General features: G+C 38.4%; 2 protein-coding genes across 8 annotated transcripts in view; one reads left to right on the top strand and one right to left on the bottom strand.

Annotated features, from left to right (window-relative positions):
* The window catches only part of GPR137C (G protein-coupled receptor 137C), a 54,921-nt gene extending 36,384 nt beyond the window's left edge, over positions 1–18,537 (bottom strand). Inside the window, exon 1 of the mRNA XM_007192997.2 lies at positions 18,074–18,537. Coding sequence (XP_007193059.2) covers positions 18,074–18,472 — 399 coding nt within the window. The 5' untranslated portion in view covers positions 18,473–18,537. The remainder of the gene's footprint in view (positions 1–18,073) is intronic.
* Positions 18,538–19,080: 543 nt separating this feature from the next.
* Positions 19,081–21,303, top strand: part of TXNDC16 (thioredoxin domain containing 16) — a 117,467-nt gene continuing 115,244 nt past the window's right edge. For 5 of the 7 annotated variants that reach the window (XR_009007734.1, XR_009007733.1, XM_007192860.2 and 2 more), the window contains exon 1: positions 19,115–19,306. The gene's annotated coding sequence lies outside the window, so the exon portion shown is untranslated. Of the gene's footprint in view, positions 19,307–21,303 lie in introns of all 7 variants that reach the window. The other 2 variants (XM_028169238.2, XM_057544368.1) reach the window with 2 other exon arrangements.

Genomic DNA, 21,303 nt, shown 5'->3' with positions numbered 1-21,303 from the left:
TACTTCATAGGTGTTGTCACATATTGTTGCTAGGAGAATAAGCACTGTCCGTAAGACTCTGCTGGGATAGAACAACTGGAAACTTGTCCCAGTTTCTCCTGGACTAAGAGAAACCTTAGAGATTTAATTCAATAACTTAATTTTATAAATAAAGCTGTGCTTTAGAGATTAAGTGGATTGTCTAGGAATACACAGGAAATTGAAAGGATTAAAACCCAGGTGTCCTGACTCCTAATTCAAGGCTCATAGGGATCCTGATTTTCTTTGATACATTTGTACATTTAGATCTTTGATGGTACATAGTTCAAGTTAATTCCTTCCTTTTTAGGGTGACAAATACTGCTTTATTAATAGTAGTGTCATATATATGTTACTGCAACTATTTGTTAGTTGTTCAAGATTTGCAGAATTAACATGCCCAAGAAAAATATATTCAGAAACCAAATGATCAGTTTAGTAAAATATAATGATCTAGAAGCAGTTTAACACCTTCATTTTGTGTTGTTTTGCAGACTATCAAGTACTTTTACCATACCCTTTACTTAACTAGAAGTATATTTTTTAAAAAATATACTTTTTTTAAAAAAGCATAAATAACTATTTTTTTCAGGAATGAAGTATTAATTTTATAAGTAAGGAGGAAAATTTGTGAGCTTTCATTATTGAAAATCACCCTGAAATATAACAGGTTACTATGGATTGCTCATTAGTTTACTATGCACAGCTCTGAAGAAAATTTAACATATCTTGTATTAAGGAATATAAAGAATTTATTTCTGAACTAAGAGTCTCATACATTATGGATTTAGAATTGTTAGGAAACTAATCTAAATTGTATTTGGGCTGAAACTGTGCTATCCTTTAAAAAGTTTTTCCAACAAAAAATCCCCCATTGTATATTACTGATTTTCATAATACCTTTCATGCTTTTCAAACTAGGAAGATAGCAGAATTGCTTTTTGTAAAGATAAAGACAGAGAGCCAGAGTCATTGGAGAATATCGTTCTGACAGATAACGGTGGGGAAAAAAAGGGCAGAATGTATCAGAAGAAATAATAGAATATCCCAAGGGAGAAAAAAGCAGAAGGAACACTGCTTACTTTCTTTCCATCTAGATTTCTTAAGGATAGTAACAGTTTGAACATAATCAGTGATGATGATCATTCACATTAGCTTAAAACCTGCTAATTCCATGGTATGACAGAAAAGTTCCCTAGAGTACACAGTATCACCTCAAACCAGCCTAGGTGGCTTGATCAGCAACTGGACAAAGTCCTACACAATAGCTGAGGAAAGAGCACAAAAGTTTAAGAAAATATTACTTAAGCATTTTTATACTGAGAGATTAAAGCTGAAAAAAAATTGTAGCATGTGATCAACGTGCTAATGAAAAATGGCAGCTGTAATTGAATTTTTGTTAAAAGTTAGAACATACAGATTTGAAATATACAGCTACACCTTATTTTAGAAAGCAGATGATTCTAAATATTTAAATATTTATGTCCTAAACAACTAAACTTTGCTTTTAACATGATATGTGTAATTTAAAAATTGGCATTCATATCTCAGAGGCAGCATTCACAGACACTGTATTAGATTTCAGAACTAGGTCATAAAGTAAGAAGAGATTTTTTAAAGAAACCCTCAAATTCTAGATGCTTTATCAGTGTCAGACTATGAGAACTATAGGTTTCTTAGATATCACTGAGACTAACCACTTTACAAACAACTGGCCCAGAAAAGTAGTGATTTGACAAATATCAATTAGCCAAGTAGAATAGGATTTGGACCAGAACTCATATTCTCAGAATTCTAGTTCAGGACTATTGATGAAATTATACTACTTAAACAGACCCCTCAACAAAGTTAAAATAAAAAGATAACAACGACATCTAATTTATAGAAGTTTGTCTTTATTTAAAACAAGTTAGATGCAAAGTTCTACTTCGCTAAGTTAGATTCTGATTTTATTTGTGTGGAGGAAGAGAAGGAAACATTTCTTTTAAACTCCTTTACTTTACCAAGAATTTGCTCAACCATCCAAGTCATTAAGCACTGATCACACATATAACAGTATTAGGTACTGAAGAGCATGCAAAATTTCCTTCAAAACAAATGTACAATAATGGCTGACCTAAAGCAATGTATATAGTATAGTAGAGCGAGGCAGACATTGATGGTATATCACAACGGGATGTATGGTACTTTCTTTATATTTGGTCAAACTTAGAACAACATAAACTTCCCGTAAGTTAAGGTGTAAATTACTCAGAGTTCATTTTAACTAATGTTGATGGGTATTAAATGTAATTTAGCTTTGTTATACGGACATTATAAAGAAAATATGGTGTTGATTTGTTTTATTCCTCTAAGGAAGATAATACAGAAAAAACAAAAGGGGGAGGAGAAGGAAATACAAATTAGTAGCCTATGGGTTGGATCTGATCCACAAAATGTTTTGTTTGGCTTAACCAGTGTTAGCCTATGGTATTTTTTTTTTAAACAATACTTCAATTCCATTATTTAAAAAGTAGATTTCCTATTTAAAAAATCCAAATTTCTGATTTCTCTTGAAAAATCAGATGATTTGTCAATGTCATCTCACAGCTGGAACTGAATTAATGTAGTGCCCTCTTTAGATATATGCTCTCTAGTACACCATAGTCACCACCATTCCCTATTATCTCTCAGATGGTAATATCCAGGGCCCTCTAGGCCTTTGAGTTTGGGATCCCTGTTTTAAAGGAAGCACTCTTTTTGAGTGAGACCCAGAGGATATAGACACAGCAATTAGGAGGCTAACTGCCATAGACTAGGCAATAGATAGATGGTAGCATGCACCAGGCATTGTGGATGGGAAGAAGTGAATGGACTTAAGAGATGTTAGGAGGTAACAGACAGGATTTGGTAATGGGGTGAATGTGAGATATGAGAGAGAAGGCAGCATCAATGACTCATAGGTTTCTGAACTACGTAAATACATGGATAGCAATGCCAGTCACTGAAATGGGGAAGAAAAGAGAAAGGTGAGGTTTTGGGGAAAATAGGTGTAGAGTGGGGGAGGGAGGAGGAAAGATCCTGAGCTCAGTTGAATATGTTGGATATGGATATGCTGAATCTGAGGGCTTCAGATATCCTTGAAGAGATGTCAAATAGGTGTAGAATATAGAAAGCAAGAGCTCAGAGTCTGTGTTAGGATCATAGATATGTGTATGTGAGTCATCTGCTTTTAAGTGGTATGATACCAAGAATGTGGATGCAATCACTTGGCAGGAGCAAGGGACCTAGGCTTAGGTCTTGAGAAACTTCAACCTCTGAGGGCAAGGCAGAGGCAGATGAGCATGAGGAGAAGCAAGCAAGGTAGTAAAAAAAAAAAAAAAAATCCAGGACAGTGTGCTAGCCAGTGGAAGTGTTATAGAGAAAAATATGGAGTCAATTGCTGCTGAGAGATGAACCTGGGTGACGATTGAAAAGTGTCTAATGAACTTGTTGATAGGAAGGTCACTGTGAGCCTTAGGCAACAGCTCTTTTGGTAGAGTGATGGAGCAAAGGAGATTAGAGTGGCTGGCAAAGTGAGAAGATGGTGAGTACGTACATGGTCACCCCTGAAGAAATTTGACCATGAAAAAAAAGTATGAGGTAGCTCTTGGTTTTGTTAAGCCTCTTTATTATTATGTTTTCTATTTTATTAATCTCTACATTAATTTCCTTCTGCTTGTTTCCTTTGGGTTTATCTTTTTTTTTTTTTAACATAAAATTGGATGCTTACTTAACTTGCTAAATTTCAGGCTCTTCTTTTCTAATGTAAACATTTAAAGTTCCATATTTACTTTTGTGCCAGTTTAGCTGCTTCATTTAAAGTTCTGATATGTAGTATTTTTATTATCATATTCTAAGTATTTTCTAAATTTCATTGTGATTACATCCTTTACCCATGTGTTCATAAGTGTTTAAAATTCTTCTAAATAAACTTTCACACCTTATTTCTGTTACTGAATTCAAAGAGTTATTTGGGGGTGAGAGAACATAGTCTATAAGAAATCCCAATTTTTTGAAATTTAAAAATTTTTTTCAATTAATTAATTATTTATTTTTGGCTGTGTTGGGTCTTTGTTTCTGTGCGAGGGCTTTCTCTAGTTGTGGCAAGCGGGGGCCACTCTTCATCGCGGTGCGCGGGCCTCTCACTATCGCGGCCTCTCTTGTTGCGGAGCACAGGCTCCAGATGCGCAGGCTCAGTAGTTGTGGCACACGGGCTTAGTTGCTCCGCGGCATGTGGGATCTTCCCAGACCAGGGCTCGAACCCGTGTCCCCTGCATTAGCAGGCGGATTCTCAACCACTGCACCACCAGGGAAGCCCTTGAAATTTAATATTAATAGCTAACAATCAACACCATTTGGCAGGTACCACTCTAAAGATTTTATATGAATTATATACTTCACTCCTCACAATGATTCTGAGGTAAGTACTATTATTATTCTCATTTTTATAAATGAGGAAATAGGCATAGAGAGGTTATGTCATTTACCCACATAACTTTATGAAGTTACACAGAGCTGCTAAGTGACGGGGCTACACTTTTTACATTCTTCCTCACTTTAGGTTTTATTCTCAGATTATATTTCAAACCTCTGCACTCTTTTGTTTGTTTTTGCAGGGGGAATCAATTTCATTGAGGTATAATATATGTATGTGGGTGTACAAATTGATGTTTTGTCATACTTTTGCAACCTGTGAAACCACCATTGCAATCAAATACAGAATCTTTCCACACCCACTAAATTTCATCCTGCCCCAGGCCCCAAGCAATAGGTAATCCACTTTTTGTGACTATAGGTTAGCCTGCGTTTTCTAAAATTTAATATACATGTAATGACATAGTGTGAGCTCATTTTTGTCTGGCTTCTTTCATTCTACATACTGATTTTTTAGATACATCCATGTTGTTGTGTTTATCACTAGCACATTCCTTTCTTAATGCAAAGTATACCTGTTTGTATGGATATACCATATTGTGTTTATCCCTTTGCTTTTTATGGATATTTGGGTTAATTTCAGTTTGGGGCCATTGTGAATAAAGCTACTACGAACATTCACATTCAGGTTTTTGTATGGACATATGCTTTTGTTTCTCTTGGGCCTCTAGGACTTTAACAGCTGTTTTATGACGTTTCACTTTTCAAAAACTGTCCAACTGCTTTCCAAAGTGGTTGTAAAACTTTATATTCCTATCATCAGGGTGTATTTTCTTATTAATACACATTTTTGTCAATACTTGGTATAATCTTTTTAGTCTTTCTAGTCAATATTTAATGGTATCTCATTGTTGTAATTTTCATTTTCCTGATGACTAATGATCATGAGCATCTTTTCGTGTGCTTCTTGGCCACGCATACATCTTCTTTTGTGAGGTGTCTGTTAAAATATTTTGCCCATATTTATTGGATTTTCTTACTGTTGAGTTGTAAGAGTTCTTCATATATTTTGGATACAAGTACTTTGCCAGATACATGTGCTGCAAATCATTATGTTTTGCAAAAAACAAGCTTTTATTTTGATAAAGTCTTGTTTGCCAATTTTGGTTCATGCTCTTCGTTTCCTAAGAAATGTTTGGCTCCTACAAAGTAATGAAGATTTTCTTCTACGAGTTTTAGCTTTTACATTTAGGTCTATGATCCATAGCAAGTAGATTTCTAAGTATGGTGTGACGTAAGAATCAGTATTCATTCTTCCCCATATGGATCCCCAATTATTTCAGAACCACTTATTGAAAAAAATGTTCGTTTCCTCACTCAATTACCTGGGCACCTTTGTAAAAAGTCTATTGACTATATATGTGTGGGTCTAATTCTGCATTCTCATTTCTTCTCCATTGATCTATACGTCTATCTTTTCCCTAGTATTACAATGTCTCAATTACTATAGCTTTACAGGAAGTCTTGAAATCAGGTAGTGTGATCATCCAACTTTGGTTTTCTTTTTCAAAATTGTTTCCGCTATTCTAAATGCTTTGTATTTCCACATACATTTAAAAATAATCTTGGCAACTGCTACCAAAAAATCCTGCTAATATTTTAATTGGGATTGCATTGAATGTATATATCAATTTAGGGGAGAAGTGACATCTTAAAAATAATGGGTCTTCCAGAGTATTTTTGCCATTTACTTAGGCCTTCTTTAATTTCTCTCAGTAGTTTTGTAGTTTTCATTGTAAAGATCTTGCACATATATTATTACATTTATTCATAAATATTTTAATTTGGGGTGGGGCACTATCATAAATGGAATTGTTTTTATATTTCTTTTTTCAATTGTTTTCTGCTAGTATATGAAATAGTTTTATCCTGCAAACTTCTTAAATTCACTTATTAGCTCTAGTTGATTTTTGTAGGTTCATTAAAATTTTTTCCTCAATCATGTCACCTACAAATAAAGACAATTTTACTTCTTTCTTTCTAATGTTTGTCTTTTTTTCCTTACCTTGTTGCAATGGCTGAACCTCCAGCACAATGGCTAGGACAAGAAGTGAAGTACCTCCCTCTTGCCTAGGGAGTAATCTTTCAGTCTTTCATCATTAAGTATTATGTTGGCTATAGGTATTTTTGTAGATGCTCTTTAGTAGATTGAGGAATTTCTGTTCTTAGTTTGCTAAAAGTTGATTTTTAAAAAAAAATCATGAATGGTTGTTGAATTTTGTCAAATTCTTTTTCTGTATCTATTGAGATGATATGATTTTCTCCACTACACTGCAAATATGGTTTATTACATTGATTTTTGAATGTTAAACCAATGCTGTATTCTTGGGATAAAACATATTTGGTCATGATATGTTATCCTTTATCTATATATTTGGATTTGATTTGTCAAGGATTTTTGAATCTATGTTTGTGAGAGATATTTGCAATTATTTAAAAAAATTTTTTTGAAGTATAGTTGATTTACAATGTTGTGTTAATTTCTGCTGTATAGCAAAGTGATTCAGTTATACATATATATTCTTTTTCATACCCTTTTCCATTATGGTTTATGACAGGATATTGACTATAGCTCCCTGCAGTTATTTTTATAATTATTTTTTCTGATTTTAGTATCAGTTAGTCCTCACAATAACCTTATGGAGTATGCATTATTATTATCCATTTTTGGAAATGGGACATAGGCAGAGCCAGTAAGTGGTTGAGATGTACTCTCAGTCACACTGCCTCTAATTTGTTAAGTGTTGCTTTCATGCTCTAGTATGTTGTCAATTTCTAAAAGTGTTCCATGAAATAAAAAGAAATTATACTCAATGACTGGCATTTTTTGTTATTTCCTTGCATATTTTTTATATTCTTTATATTTTCTAAGAGCATAAGTAAAACTAGAAAAGTAAACAACACATTCGTGAAGAACCATTGGGTCAAAGAAAGCAAAAGGGAAATTAGAAAATATCTCAAGACATTAAAAAAAAATGATGTTAGCTGTAGCTTTTTTTTTTTGTTACACTGAAGTAATTTTTTTCTAGTCTTAGTTTGCTGAGCTTTTATCATGAAAGGGTGTTAAATTTTGTCAAATGCCTTTTCTGCATCTATTGTAAAGATGTGACTTATCTTTTGCTCTGTTAATGTGGTATATTACATTAATTGATTTTCTTGAACCATCCATATATCTCAGGGGTAATTCCCACTTGGTCATGGTGTATAATACTTTTAATGTGCTGTTGGATTCAGTTTGCTAGTATTTTGTTGAGGACCTTTGCATCTGTATTCATCAGGAATACTGGCCTGTAGTTTTCTTTTCAGGTGGTACCTTCGGCTTTAGTATCAAGGTGATGCTGGCCTCACTGAACTAGTTGGGAAGTCTTCTCTCCTCTTCAATTTGTTTGGAAATGTTTGAGAATAACTGACATTAACTCTTTAAATATTTGGTAGAATTCTCCAGTGAAGCCATCTGGGTCTGGACTTTTCTTTATTGGGAGTTTTTTGATTATTGATTCAATCTCCATACTAGTTATAGGTCTGTTCATACTTTGTTTCTTCATGATTCAGTCTTGGTAGGTTGTACGTTTATGGGAATTTATCCATTTCTTCTCGGTTATTCAGCTTGTTGGTATATAACTGCTTATAGTAGTCTTTTATGATCCTTTTTCTTTCTGTGGCATCAGTTGTAATGTCTCTTCTTTCATTTCTGCTTTTACTTATTTTGTCTTTTTTTCTTAATTGTCTAGCTAAGAGTTTGTCAATTTTATTTAGCTTCTCAAAAAACTAACTTAGTTTCATCAATTTTTTTTCTATTGTTTTTTAATTCTCTATTTTGTTTATTTCTGCTCTGATCTTTGTTTTCTCCTTCCTTCTGCTAATTTTGGGCTTAGTTTGTTCTTTTCTCCAGCTCCTTGAGGTGTAAAGTTAGGCTGTTCATCTGAGATCTTTCTTCTTTTTAAATGTAGGTGCTTATCACTATGGAAATCTCTCTTAGTACTGCTTTTGCTGGAACCCATAATTTTGGGAATGCTGTGTTTTGTCAAGACATATTTTCTAATTTCCTTTTTTGATTTCTTCTTTGACCCAATGGTTGTTCAACAGTGTGTTAATTTCCACATAGTTGTAAATTTTCCAGTTTTACTTCTGCTATTGAGTTTTAGTTTCATTCCACTGTAATCAGAAAAGATACTTTGTATGATCTTAATCTTCTTAAATGTGCTAAGACTTATTTTGTGACCTAACATGCAATCTACCCTGGAGCAAGATCCATGTGTGCTTGAGAAGAATGTGTATTTTGCTGCTGTTGTGTGAAATGTTCTACATATGTCTGTCAGTGCCATTTGGTCCATAATGTTGCTCAAGTGCTTGGTTTCTTTATTGATCTTCTGTCTGGATTTTCTATCCATTATTGAAAGTGGGGCATTGAAGTCTCTTACTGTTATGGTGTTACTGTCTTATTTCTCCCTTCAGTTCTGTCAATATTTGTTTTATATGTTTAGGTACTCTGATGTTGGATGCATATTTATAATTGTTATATCTTCCTGGTGGATTGACCTTTCATAATATAATAATATAATGTCCTTCTCTGCCTCTTATGACAGTTTTTGACTTAAAGTCTATTTTGTCTAACTAAAGCAACCCCTGCATCCTTTTGGTTACTATTTGCATAGTATCTTTTTCCATCCTTTTACTTTCAGTCTACGTGTACCCTTAAATCGAAAGTGAGTTTCTTGTAGACAGCATACAGTTGGGTCTTTTATATTTTTAGTCCATTCAGCAACTCTTATGTCATTTGATTGGGGAGTTTAATCAATTTACATTTAAAGTACTTACTGGAAAGAAACAATTTATATTGCTATTTTGTTGACGTTTTTCTATTAGCTTTGTAGTTCTTTGGTCTGTTATTTCCTCTCTTGCTGTCTTCCTGTTTTGTTAATTTTTTTTCATATTGATATACTTTGATTATTTTCCATTTTAATTTTGTGTAACTTCTATAGTGTGTGTGTGGTGTATGTCCATGTGCGTGGTTACCGTAAGGCTTACAAAAAATATCTTATGAAACAGTCTTTTTAAAGCTGATAAATTCAACTGCATACAAAAACTCTACACTTAAACTTCTTCCACCCACCCTCCAACATTTTATTGTTGTCATAATTTACATCTGTTTATCTTGTGTATCTTTTAATATCTTTATAGTTATTTTAATATTTATTCTTAACTTTTATACTAGAATTAAAAGTGATTTACCCACCACCATTATAGTAATACAATATTCTGTATTTGTCTATATATTCGTCTTTATCAATGAGTTTCATACTTATGCTACTGTGTTACTTTTTAGCATCATTTTGTTTCAACCTGAAGAACTCTCTTTAGCATTTCTTATAAGACAGGTCTAGTGGGACCTTCAGCTTTTGTTTATCTGGGAAGATCATAAGCTCTCTATTTTTTGAAGGCTAGTTTTGCAGAGTATGTTATTCTTACTTGGCATTTTGTTGTTGTTGTTGCTTTCTCTTAGCACTTTAATAAGATTATCCTGCTCTTTTTCTGGCCTGCAAAATTTCTGCTGAAAAATTTCTTATAGTCTTGTAGGGGTTCCCCTGTATGTGACAAGTCTCTTCCTACTCTGCCTTCAAAATTCAAAGGCCTTTGACTTCTGATAATTTGATTATAATGTGTCTTGGTGTGGATTTCTTTGTATTCTTTTGACTTCTTGTATCTGGATGTTCATTTTCTACTCCAGTTTTGGGAATTTTTCAGTCATCGTTATCATCATCATCGAATAAGCTTTCTGGTACTTTCTTCTCTATCTGGGATTCAATGTGTATATTGATCTGTTTGATGGTGTACCGTAAGTCCCTTTAGTTTTGTTCATTCTTTTTCATTCCTTTTTCTTTTCTGACTAAATTATTTCCAGTGACTTGTCTTCAAGTTCACTGATCCTGTTTGATATCTAGTCTGTTGATGAACTGCTCAAGTGAATTTTTCACTTCAGTTTTCATGTTCTTCAGCTCCATGATTTCTGTTTTGTACTTTTTTTTTTTTTTTGGCTGTGCTGTGTGGCTTGTGGGATCTTAGTTTCCCTACCAGGGTTTGAACCCATGCCTCCTGCAGTGGAAGAGTGAAGTCCTAACCACTGGACAGCCAGGGAATTCCCTTAACATTTTCTATCTCTGTTGGAAATTTCTCATGCTTTGTTCTCTTGCCTGTAGTTAGCATCTTTATGACAGTTATTTGAATTCTCTGTCAGGTAAATTATATACCTCTGTTTCATTAGGGTTTCCGGAGATTTATCTTGCTTTGTTTGAAACATCTCTGCCTGATTCTTCATTTTTCTCAACTCTCTGCATTACTGTCTGTGCATTAGACAAAATAGGTACATCTCCCAATCTTCATGGACTGGCCTTGGACAGTAGAACACTGTCACCAATCAACTTGTCCAGAGACTTTGGGGGCCTCTACCAACTCTTTCCCTCCTCAGGGAGTAGCAGGAAGCTGTAGTTCTGGTTTGCTCGTTCTGTGCTGAGGAAGCAGGGGAGTTATGTTGTCTGCCAGTTCAAATTGCTGTCTCCATTCGCCTCCAGGTGTCTAAACTGTACTGAACCCATCAGAGTTCTAAGACTGGCAAGACAGAAGCCTGATCTCTGGGGAGCCCCCTAAGAAAAGCTGGGGTGCTGGACATGTGAACTAACCCCTTCCCTCCTCTGGGAGAAGCTGAGACCCAGGAGGTCTCTTCCCAATTTTATGGCACTGTGCTGGGGTCAGGGACTCTGACGAGAGTCTGTCCCAAATCTCCCTACTTGTTTTGGTGATTCTTGTTTTGTGTTCACCTGCAGTGCAGGAGCCTTTCAATTCGTTTCTGGATTTCTCACGAAGGGAATTTCTGACTTGTTGCTGATCAGTATGTTTTCAGGGCGATGGAGGGTCCATCACCATCTTGCTGATGTCACTCCCAACTTGGCTTTTATTTCACCCTTATTATTGATAGTTTTATTGTGGGTAGAATTTTGCTGGTTATTTTCTCTCAGCATTTTCAGGATGTTTCACCATCTTCTGGATTCCTTAGTTGTTAATGAAATGCCAACAAAAAATAACTTTCATTCCTTTGTTGGTAATATTATCTCTGTCTAATTGTTTTAAAAACATTTTGTCTTTGGTATTTTGAGGTTTTACTCTTTGTTCATTTTCTTTTAACCTGTCTTGGGTTTTTTGGGCTCTCTGAATTTGAAATTTGGCATCTTTCATAAAGTTGGGAAAACTCTAAGTCATTATTCTTTTAAGTAATTTCTCTGAAATTCTAATTAGATATACACTGGACCTGCTCATTATATCTTCATTCTCTCTTAATCTCTTGTTCTTATTTCCATCTTTTATTTCTCTGGGCTATATTCTGGGTGATTTTTTTCCTCAGATCTTTGAGTTTAATGATTTCTTTTTAGCTATTTAGTCTGTTCAGTTCATTTCAGTTTCTAAATTTAATTGTATTTTTCATTTAAAAAATGATTTTTTTCCAAATATGCCTAGTCAATTTTGATTATTTCTTTATCATACATCACCAGTGTTTACTTACTTAAATCAGATAAGTGAATATTTTATACAACCTATCTGATAATTTTGACATCTTCAATCTTTGCAGGGAAGAGTCCCTAGAGTGATTTTTCATTTTGAGCTCATGTTCTTTCAAATTTTATTTGTCAGGATTCTGGGAGTATAGTACACTCCTCAACAGATTATTTGCATTTGCTCCTTCCAGGTCCTTGAGGTTACCACCAAGCCAGGATTTTTCCCCCTCTAAAATCACAGAAGTGTGATTTCAGGCTTCAAACTTGTGTGAGAATAAGCTTGTTATGCATTTTCAGAGAAGACATTTCTTTCCTCAATTTGTACCTCCTTCACCCAGAGCCAAGGCAGAGACAAGCATAAATCCCACCACCAACCTCTGAGGACCTGCTTATTTTTCCCATAATTCATCCACTGAAGATGTGTGTTCCGAGAGTCCTGGCATTAAGTTGGAGGGGATGAATTCTTGGATTAGACCTCGCCACAAGGTATTGCCTCCTATGTCACGTCTTCAGAACCCCAGCACATTTAAATCCAGGCTTTAGGTTAGCAGGAAGCAGCTAGCAACTACCCCCAAACCCAAGACAAACATCTGTGTGGTACTTTATAATTTCATATTCACTTCTTTTTTTGTGGTTTCTTGTCTCTGAGGAACTTCCTCACTTACCAGCTCAATCATTCATTGAAAGGGATTAAATGCTCTCTGTAGCATTTTAAGGCATTTCTCTGAATCTCTGTTCAGCCAGATGGCCCTGGTTTCTATTTCTATAAACTAGGAGGCGAGGGTCATATGCTGAGTATGAAGGAGGAAAAAAGTTTTCTGGAGAGTGGAAAAGGTTTGAAATGGTGGAAAATGGGAAAGCAAGTTAAATAGTGAGCACTAAATAATAAACAGTGTTAATGGTATTCAGAAAAGTTCATAGGGAGCGATCACTTGACAAGACTTTATAGCCTGTGGGCTATGCAGTAGTCTCATTTCTGATACATATTATATTAGCCATAAAACCTTGGACAAATCACACCTTGTTTATATCTACCTATTTCATAGGTATTATGAAGACAACTGTTATGAAGTGCTTTGAAAATATTAAATCACATAGAATGTAAGGCACTGTAATCAGGTCTTTGCCATGGAATTGTATCTCAAACTCTTGCTTCACCGATGATCTCAGGAAAAACAGAATCAAGTTAATGGATAGAAGAGTTTAGAAGATTTGGATAAAAACAGTTCATAATCACAGTTATGGATTAAAACCCAACATTGACAAAACCATGATTTCCAGTAAATAGTAACTGACTCATGATGTGAGACTTGCTTGTTCTGCAGACTTTTCTGTTTAATAGAATTTGTTGAAATCAAATTAGCAAAGCCCTAATTATCATGGGCCATTTGCCATGATATAAGAATAGTTTTGCTAAGCAAAACTCTAATATATTAAAGTGGCTTCATTAGTAAGATTTTACCTGTAGTAATCAGAAGTAACTAACTAAACCAAGAAAATCTAAGAGAATCTTAGCATTCATATCATAAGCAATCTTTTAAGCAGAAAATATAAAGATCCCAGAAAGTACACAAATAATTTACCTCATATATTCATCAAAATTAACTCTTAAATTTTAGATAGCTAAATATTTTCAAGATTTTAGCCTTTTCAAGATTTTCATTCAAAAATATATTCACCATTGTTCTATGAGATTAAAGTATGATAAAATAACTTCTTATCCTTAAGGAGTTTCTATTTTAGGTGGTAGAAATACTTTTGTGAGATATCACAGAACATTACAACAAAACCAAAGTACCTGTTAAGTTGCACTCCATGTTATTTGACATTCCATCAATGTTTGTAAGAATATATCCAATGTCAGGGACAATGATAGCATCCTTGAATGTAAGAGTTAAGACTCTGAATTTAATTTTCCTAGCTGTTTTAGCATTGTGATTTAGTCACTGCATTTTATCCCAATTAAGCAACTGGCACTCATTTTACAAAATTGCAAGAAAAATGTCACTATGGGTCTTGGAGATGAACTCATTGATTTTGGCACGCATCAACAATACTCCAAAGATAGTATACTATCAACACTCATTTTTAGTCCTTTTACTTGTTCCAATGGTAGGTAGCATGTTTTATCACATAATTTGTTTTAAAGACTGAAACCTTCTCTGTTAAACATACAGGAGTGTGAACCGTTCTCTGGTAAAGTACATGTTCTATTAATCATGCCGGAAAAGTTCAATAGGTGTTTTTAACTTAGTGTACAGGTTTTTGCTTTTTTTTTTTTTTTCCCAACTATCTGCTTCCAGAGGTTAAGTACGGTAAATCTAATTATTTCAGAAAGGGTTACTCCCCCTCATCTGAATTCCATTCAAGTGTAGTCAACAAAAGAAAGAGTGGTTTAGGCAGTCTTAACTTTCTTTTTAATATAAATTTATTTTTTATTTTATTTATTTTTGGCTGCGTTGGGTCTTCGTTACTGTGCGCGGGCTTTCTCTAGTTGCGGCGAGGGGCGGCTGCTCTTCTTTGCAGTGCACGGGCTTCTCACTGCAGTGGCTTCTTTTGTTGTGAAGCATGGGCTCTAGGCACGTGGGCTCAGTAGTTGTGGCTCACTGGCTCTAGAGTGCAGGCTCAGTAGTTGCGGCGCACGGGCTTGGTTGCTCTGCAGCATGTGGGATCTTCCTGGACCAGGGCTTGAACCTGTGTCCCCTGCATTGGCAGGTGGATTCTTAACCACTGTGCCACCAGGGAAGCCTGGTCTTCACTTTTTGAAAACTTATTTTTAGAAGAACTAGCAAAATATATTCAAAGTAGTAATGGTTGTTTTACTAACTTTATTTTTACACTGCTCTATGGTTCTTTGTAACTAAGTCCTTAAAGTTAGGATGTTTTTAATTAGTGAGAAATGGACACAACAAATACTTTAAAGAGGTCAAAAGTAAAATGAAATTGGCATTTAATATGACAGTAAAGACAGAGTGATTTGGTAATCAAGAAGCACAACTATTTAAAACAGATATAAGGGCCTTTTGTTAAAAAAAAGTCAAATTTTAGTTAAGTTTTGTTTTTGTCACCATGTAGACTTTCCCTACCGCTTTGCTATAATACAAAGAACTCACTGGGGGGCTTCTCTGGTGGCGTAGTGGTTAAGAATCCGCCTGCCAATGCAGGGGACACGGGTTCGAGGCCTGGTCCGGGAAGATCCCACATGCCGCGGAGCAACTAAGCCCGTGCGCCACAACTACCGAGCCTGTGCTCTAGAGCCCACAAGCCACAACTACTGAGCCTGCGTGCCACAACTACTGAAGCCCGTGTACCTAGAACCCGTGCTCCACAACAAGAGAAGCCACTGCAAGGAGAAGCCCGCGCACCGCAACGAAGAGTAGTCCCTGCTCCCCGCAACCAGAGAAAGCCCGGGCGCAGCAACGAAGGCCCAATGCAGCCAAAAATAAATAAATTTATGAAAAAAAAAAAGAAAAAACAAAGAACTCATTGGGAAAGCTTTATTCATTCAGAATGATCAATAAGAAGTGTGCTTCCCGTTACTTGAAATTGATATAAAAATTTGAATTCAAATACTATTTTAAATATAGATTCCTTTGGATTTTTTCTAGTAAATATGGAAATGATTTCTGGTTAAAATATCTCTTTTTAAACAGGTTGAAAATTTGTTCAAGTTATAGTTATGTGTCTTAAAATTGTTAATTTTATTTAAAAAAAGGATAGACAAGCAACCTACACTCTTTCTAGGAGACACTACAACATGAAAAAAACTTTAGTCCAGCTTGTTTCCAAATTACGTTTTCTAGGGTAATAGAATCTTATTGCTTTTTAAAAAGTACATGACACAAACAAGAGATCCATTTAACAGGAAGACTTTTAGATGTTTAAATTCTCCGTCACTAGCTTGGAATAACAGCAATCAAAAGACTGAAAACCCAATCTGGATATTGTGTAGTTCATGCCGTAGAAGTATACTTTTAGAATTTTGAGCTTAAATATAGATGTTTTCTATTGTGATAATGTTTAGTCACATGGTGTTTACCTCAGGGCGACAGGTATGACTGGGAGAGGGCACAAGGGGACCTTCTGGGGCACTGAAAATGCTGTATATTTTAATCTGGTGGTGGTGACATGAGTGTATGTAAAATTTCACCTAGCTGTATACTTAAGCTTTATGTACTTTGTTATATGTTATATTTCAAGAAAAAAGTAAAAAGAGTATTTAGCTACCTTATGAAATGCCCACCAATTATTTTACGATGAGTCATTAATATGACTCTGTTAGTCAAAAATGCATAGGGGAAAAACAAATTATCTGATACTCATGGCCTAAGGACTGCTAGTCACTCTGAGGTAAATTAACTATATCTGAAGCTAGAGCAAAGCTTTAGTGATGAGATGTTGCTGGTAGTGTATCAGAAATTGTGTCAGGAATTACAGTGTATCAGCTTAACTATGAAGGATTGAAGTGTTATAACAGTTTAAACAAAGCTTTAGTGATGAGATGTCGCTGTAGTGTATCAGAAATTGTGTCAGGAATTACAGTGTATCAGCTTAACTATGAAGGATTGAAGTGTTATAACAGTTTAAACAACAACTAGAAGATCAGAACATCTTCAAATAAGTCACATGACTATGGCATGTTTATTTGATTTATTATTACCCATGCTTTTTACTTCTGCTTCTTACTGTTTGGGTTTTTGTCATTGTATTGCTTGGACTTCCAAATGATGGGGAATTAAAGCTAAATTAGTTTTGTTGCCTACTCTGAACTGTTGTTTTTAGTGTGGTAAAAAGCTGAAGTTATGACTGTGCTTTTAAAATTATGCATTCTACTTCCTAGCTATTATGGGAGAAAAGAGTTGGTTTACGCAGGGAATATAAACACTTAATCTGCCTCAAATGTTTTTTTTTACTTTTGCTCAGAACTATGTTAATTCTCATCACCTCCAAAAGCCTTTGAGAGGATTAGCTGCATAGACCAATATTGTTCTATATTAGTCAGTATTAAGCATATGATGTCACCTTGTTTCCTCTCCTCCTCAAGATTTTTTTTTTTTTTTTGCGGGGAGGGCAGGGGAATTTTTTTTTTTTTTTTTGGCAATTCTCAAAATTCTGTGGCTTAAATACCAGTAGCTGGCACACATGCTTGACAACCTTACACTCCCAAACCTGTTTGAAATGGGTTAAATACCTAAGTGCTGCAGAACAATGCAAACCAACCAGCAATTCCTCATAAAAGAGAAAGGGGGTGTGATTAGGTTCCAGCTATTAAGCAAGTTATTGCAAAAACAGTTTGGTGGTTTGTTTCTGCAAGAGGCGCAGGTTAAGCTAGTATTTTCTCTCTTAATTAGCTCAAAAAAAAAAAAAAAAGACTAGGCTATAAGAGGTAGGATAAATAGCCAAAACAAAACATGAAGCAACTGGGGCAAACACACTCGGGGCTTTACGGAGGTCTTTATACTGATCCTCGACATTGGTTATTGCTTATTAACCCCGCCGGAGAACTATCGAACGGAATCTGTGTGAGGCTTATCGAGCCCGGGGAAAGGAGATGCAGGAGAGAATAAAGCTTCTAATAAAAGAAACGCAGCAACAATAGCAGAGGAACAGCTCTGCCTGGTGACGTAATGGCTGGCAGCAGTCCAGCTTCAGCAGAGCTGCTGCTACCTCAGCATCCAACCTCTCTCAACATAGTCCAGCTTCGGCAGAGCTACCGGGGCTGCTACTTTTTGCGATGCCACTTTGTCGGTGGCACCGACACCTTCCCTTAGAGGGCCAGGACGCTGAACAAAGGCTGGTCCTGCTGTTTCAAGTTGTCGGAACACACACTCTCGCTCACCCCCCGCAAGCCCCTCAGTCGCCGAGCCGATCGGCTTTTTAAGTTTAGGACGAGAACCCTGGCGCACACACCATGCGTGCCTCGGTTTCCTCCGGGCTGCTCTCGGGTCCGCCCCTCGCGGTTCGCACCCACCCCCCCACCGGTCCTCAGCCCGAGTTGAACTCGGCGGCCCCGCTCTCCCGCCCGGCCCCGCGTGCCGGTCCTCCCGCCTTACCTCCGCTAGGTAGAGGTTGAGGAGACAGAGCGTGGAGAACTGGAGACAGGAGGGGAAGCAGTAGAGCAGCCAGTGGGGGAAGAAGTGCAGGTGAGCGGGCGGTCGGAGCAGGGGCAGGGAGCCGCTGAGCGAGAAGGCGGCGGAGAAGAGGGTGGTCCTGAGCGCTGCCCACAGGAGACAGAGGAAGAGGCAGAGACTCTGGTAACTCAGCCGCCGCTCACGGTACAGGAGCAACCGCCACAGCTGCAGGTAGGCAAAGGCGAAGAGCGCGGCGTAGAGCAGGGCGTGCAGGATGCTCAGCGCCAACTGCACGGAGCCCGGCACCGCGGCGCCTCCGCCGCCCCCGCCGGGCGTGGAGGGCTCGCGGCCGGCCGCCGGACCCGGCACGGACGCCCTCATGAGGGGGCTAGGGGCGGGCGAAAGAGCGCGGGAAGCAAGGGGCCGGACTCGGAGCCGCCGTCGAGGGGGAGAAGGATGTCTCCCTGACCCCCCACCCACCCCAACCTCCAACCCCAGGAAGCGCCGTGACAGGACCCGGAGCCCCGCGGAGAGCAGCCGCGGCTCCTGGGACCCCGCCTCCTCTCCCCGCCCCCCGCCCGGGGGGTCTCGGCTCCTCCTGCTGCGGCTCGGCTTGGTAGCTGCAAAAAACAACTCTCGGCTGGAGACAATCAGCTGAGAAACCCGAGCATTTGAGGCGCTCGCTCCGCACCGTGGGCTCCCGCCGATTGGCCCAAGCGGGCTCGCCCCCTGCGCGCCGCGCTCGGAAGGCCACAGGCCGCTGGACCTGTCGCTCCAGGACGCCAAGCTCTGATTGGGTGCCAGCTTTCCCCTCTTGCTCCTCCCCTTCACTCCCCACCCATGCTGCCGATTGGCCCAGCAACTGCACTGCCAGCTCGCGCCTGCGGGCGGGCTCGGTTGTCGCCTGTCACCGGGGCGGCTGTCGCTCCGCCCCCTGCGCTTCCCATTGGCTGGGAAGGCCTCACGTAAGACGCACGAGGACCGGGAGGAGCCTCGCGGTTGTTTTTTGCCCAGCAGGCTGACTCCACTGAGCGGTGGAGGCTACTGGCGCGGAGGGTTGGGATCGCTGCGAACCCGCAGGTAGGGGGAGCGGTTCACGGATGCCCGGCAAGCGAGGCATGGGCCCGCCTTCTGCCTCTCATCCTTCTTGTGGCGGGAACTGTCGGTCAGCCGTCCGGGTCCCAGCCCGCAGGTCTTGTCCTCAGGTCTCGATAGGTAGGTGGCAGCGCGGGTCCTCCAGGCGAGGGCTGTGGTTTCTGACGGCAGGGATGCCTGCAGGTATTCAGACCTGGCGGCTCTCCCCCATTAAGGACAGCACTGACCAGCTCTGGAGTTTGGCTTAGAAGGGGCCTCACCTGGATCCTTCTAAGGCACGTTTTGCTTTCTTTTTCCCTAGCGTGAGCGGCTAGTAAAACGGGAGCCCTTCTGTGGGGAGAGGGCAAAGAATGAGGCGAAGGCTGAACGGAGCTCTAAGTAAAAGAACCTCCCTCCCTCGGGATATGTCCCAGAAGGAAGAGTGGAATTAGAGTGGGATGGATATGGAAGCCGTCTCAGAGTGGGGGGAAGGTGGGTCTTTGAAACTTAGAATTTGGAAAGATGCTGCGGGCATAAGTTTAGGCAAAACGGCAGAATCAGAATTTTAAGTCTTTAATGAATGTCTAGAGAGGAAAAGGTAGAATAGTCTGTGCTTCTTAAATTCCACATGTATTCCTTCAAGCCTTAGGCCCCTGTGTGGTGGATGGTGGCGCTATTTCTAGGGCTCAGAGATATACAAAACACATGCTATATTATGTTACTGCTGTAAATAAATGAGGAATAAATAGATCTTCCCATGTATATTGGACTGAGATAATATTTGTTGACTTTTTTGGGGGGTGTTTGGTAATAAAATGAGCAAAGTAGTGCAAAATGGTGAGGGAATAATTTGTGTTTCCCTTTGGATGGGTGGCATATCGCTAAATAAGTATCCCTGTGAAAGACAGTGCTACATTTACTGGTGCAGCTAATACTCGGCCTTTCGTAACTCACCATTCTAAGAAGAGTGTTGCTACTTTCTTTCCTAGCTAAGTGATCCACAGGGAAGGTAAAAGTCTCTTGTGCTCCAGATTGTGGGACAGTAGTTTACCCAGGCACCAGATGCTGGTGTGTTTTGGATTCTTTATAGGTGTGCTGACAAACTGTGATAGATGTTTAGGCCTGGCACTGTTATGTGGAGATCCCTCTGATGAAACATTGAGCTGAGCAGGTTGTGCTGTGCAGCCTACAGTAGGGTACAACTTGCTGTAAGAAGTTAACAGTCCTAATCGAACATCAGCGCTCTAAAGAAGGATCTCAGCTTTATTGGAATTGAAGACATTTGCCTCATGGATTCATAGGGAATGTGGCTAGGGAAGTACACAGTTCTATTTGAAAGGGGACAGAGTGCTCCTGGCCCCAGTGAGGTAACTGATTGCAGTTATGTGCTTAAGCCCATAAATTAAGCACGAACTCAGAGTTATGTGCTTTTAGGCACTTGTCAAAATCAGGAAAGCCTCTTATTCTCTGGCATGGCCTATTTTTGTATCTTCTATAATCAATGAATCAGGTCACGAATAGATTTTCACCATGAAGGGGTTTTTCTTTTTTTCCTGTATTCTCTACTCAAAGTGAGAGGAAACAACATTTGGATAGCACCCATACTAGTTTTACATCTTTGCTTGTGAGACTTTTTATTCCAGTGTCACAGCAAATCGGAATAGCCGCTTTTTTTTTCCTTCCTTTTTTGGGGGCATATATATGGGGGGTGCAGGTAGAAGATTTTGCCCTACTCCCTTGAGGGAACTCTTAAGTGGAGAGATGTTGACTCCTTTTATTGCCTCCTTTGGGTCTTAAGTGGTAAACTGTGATGAGATCTAATCAACATTTTATTTGAGGCTGGTTCAGTGAGCAGGTTCTGTTCTCTAAAAGCAGCATTAAACTGTAAGCAAGCTAATTTTTGACAGAACGTTCCTACAGGAACTTTGTAAGCATTATATGCCCCATTTGTTGCAGAATATGAAATGTGGCTTTTCCCAGAGAATGATGCCTGTAGATCTTGGTGTAATTTGTTTAATGTTTACAGTTGTTAATTTCCTCTCTTTCTTGAGAGGGGAAACCATTAGTTTTATGTTTAATTGTAAGGGAAATTTAAGCCTTTAAAGGGGAAACTAACCAAGGGTCTTCTAGAAAAGCTT

Source organism: Balaenoptera acutorostrata, chromosome 3 (assembly GCF_949987535.1).
Source record: "Balaenoptera acutorostrata chromosome 3, mBalAcu1.1, whole genome shotgun sequence".
Taxonomy (NCBI): domain Eukaryota; kingdom Metazoa; phylum Chordata; class Mammalia; order Artiodactyla; family Balaenopteridae; genus Balaenoptera; species Balaenoptera acutorostrata.
This window is presented reverse-complemented; position numbering and strand designations above follow the sequence as displayed.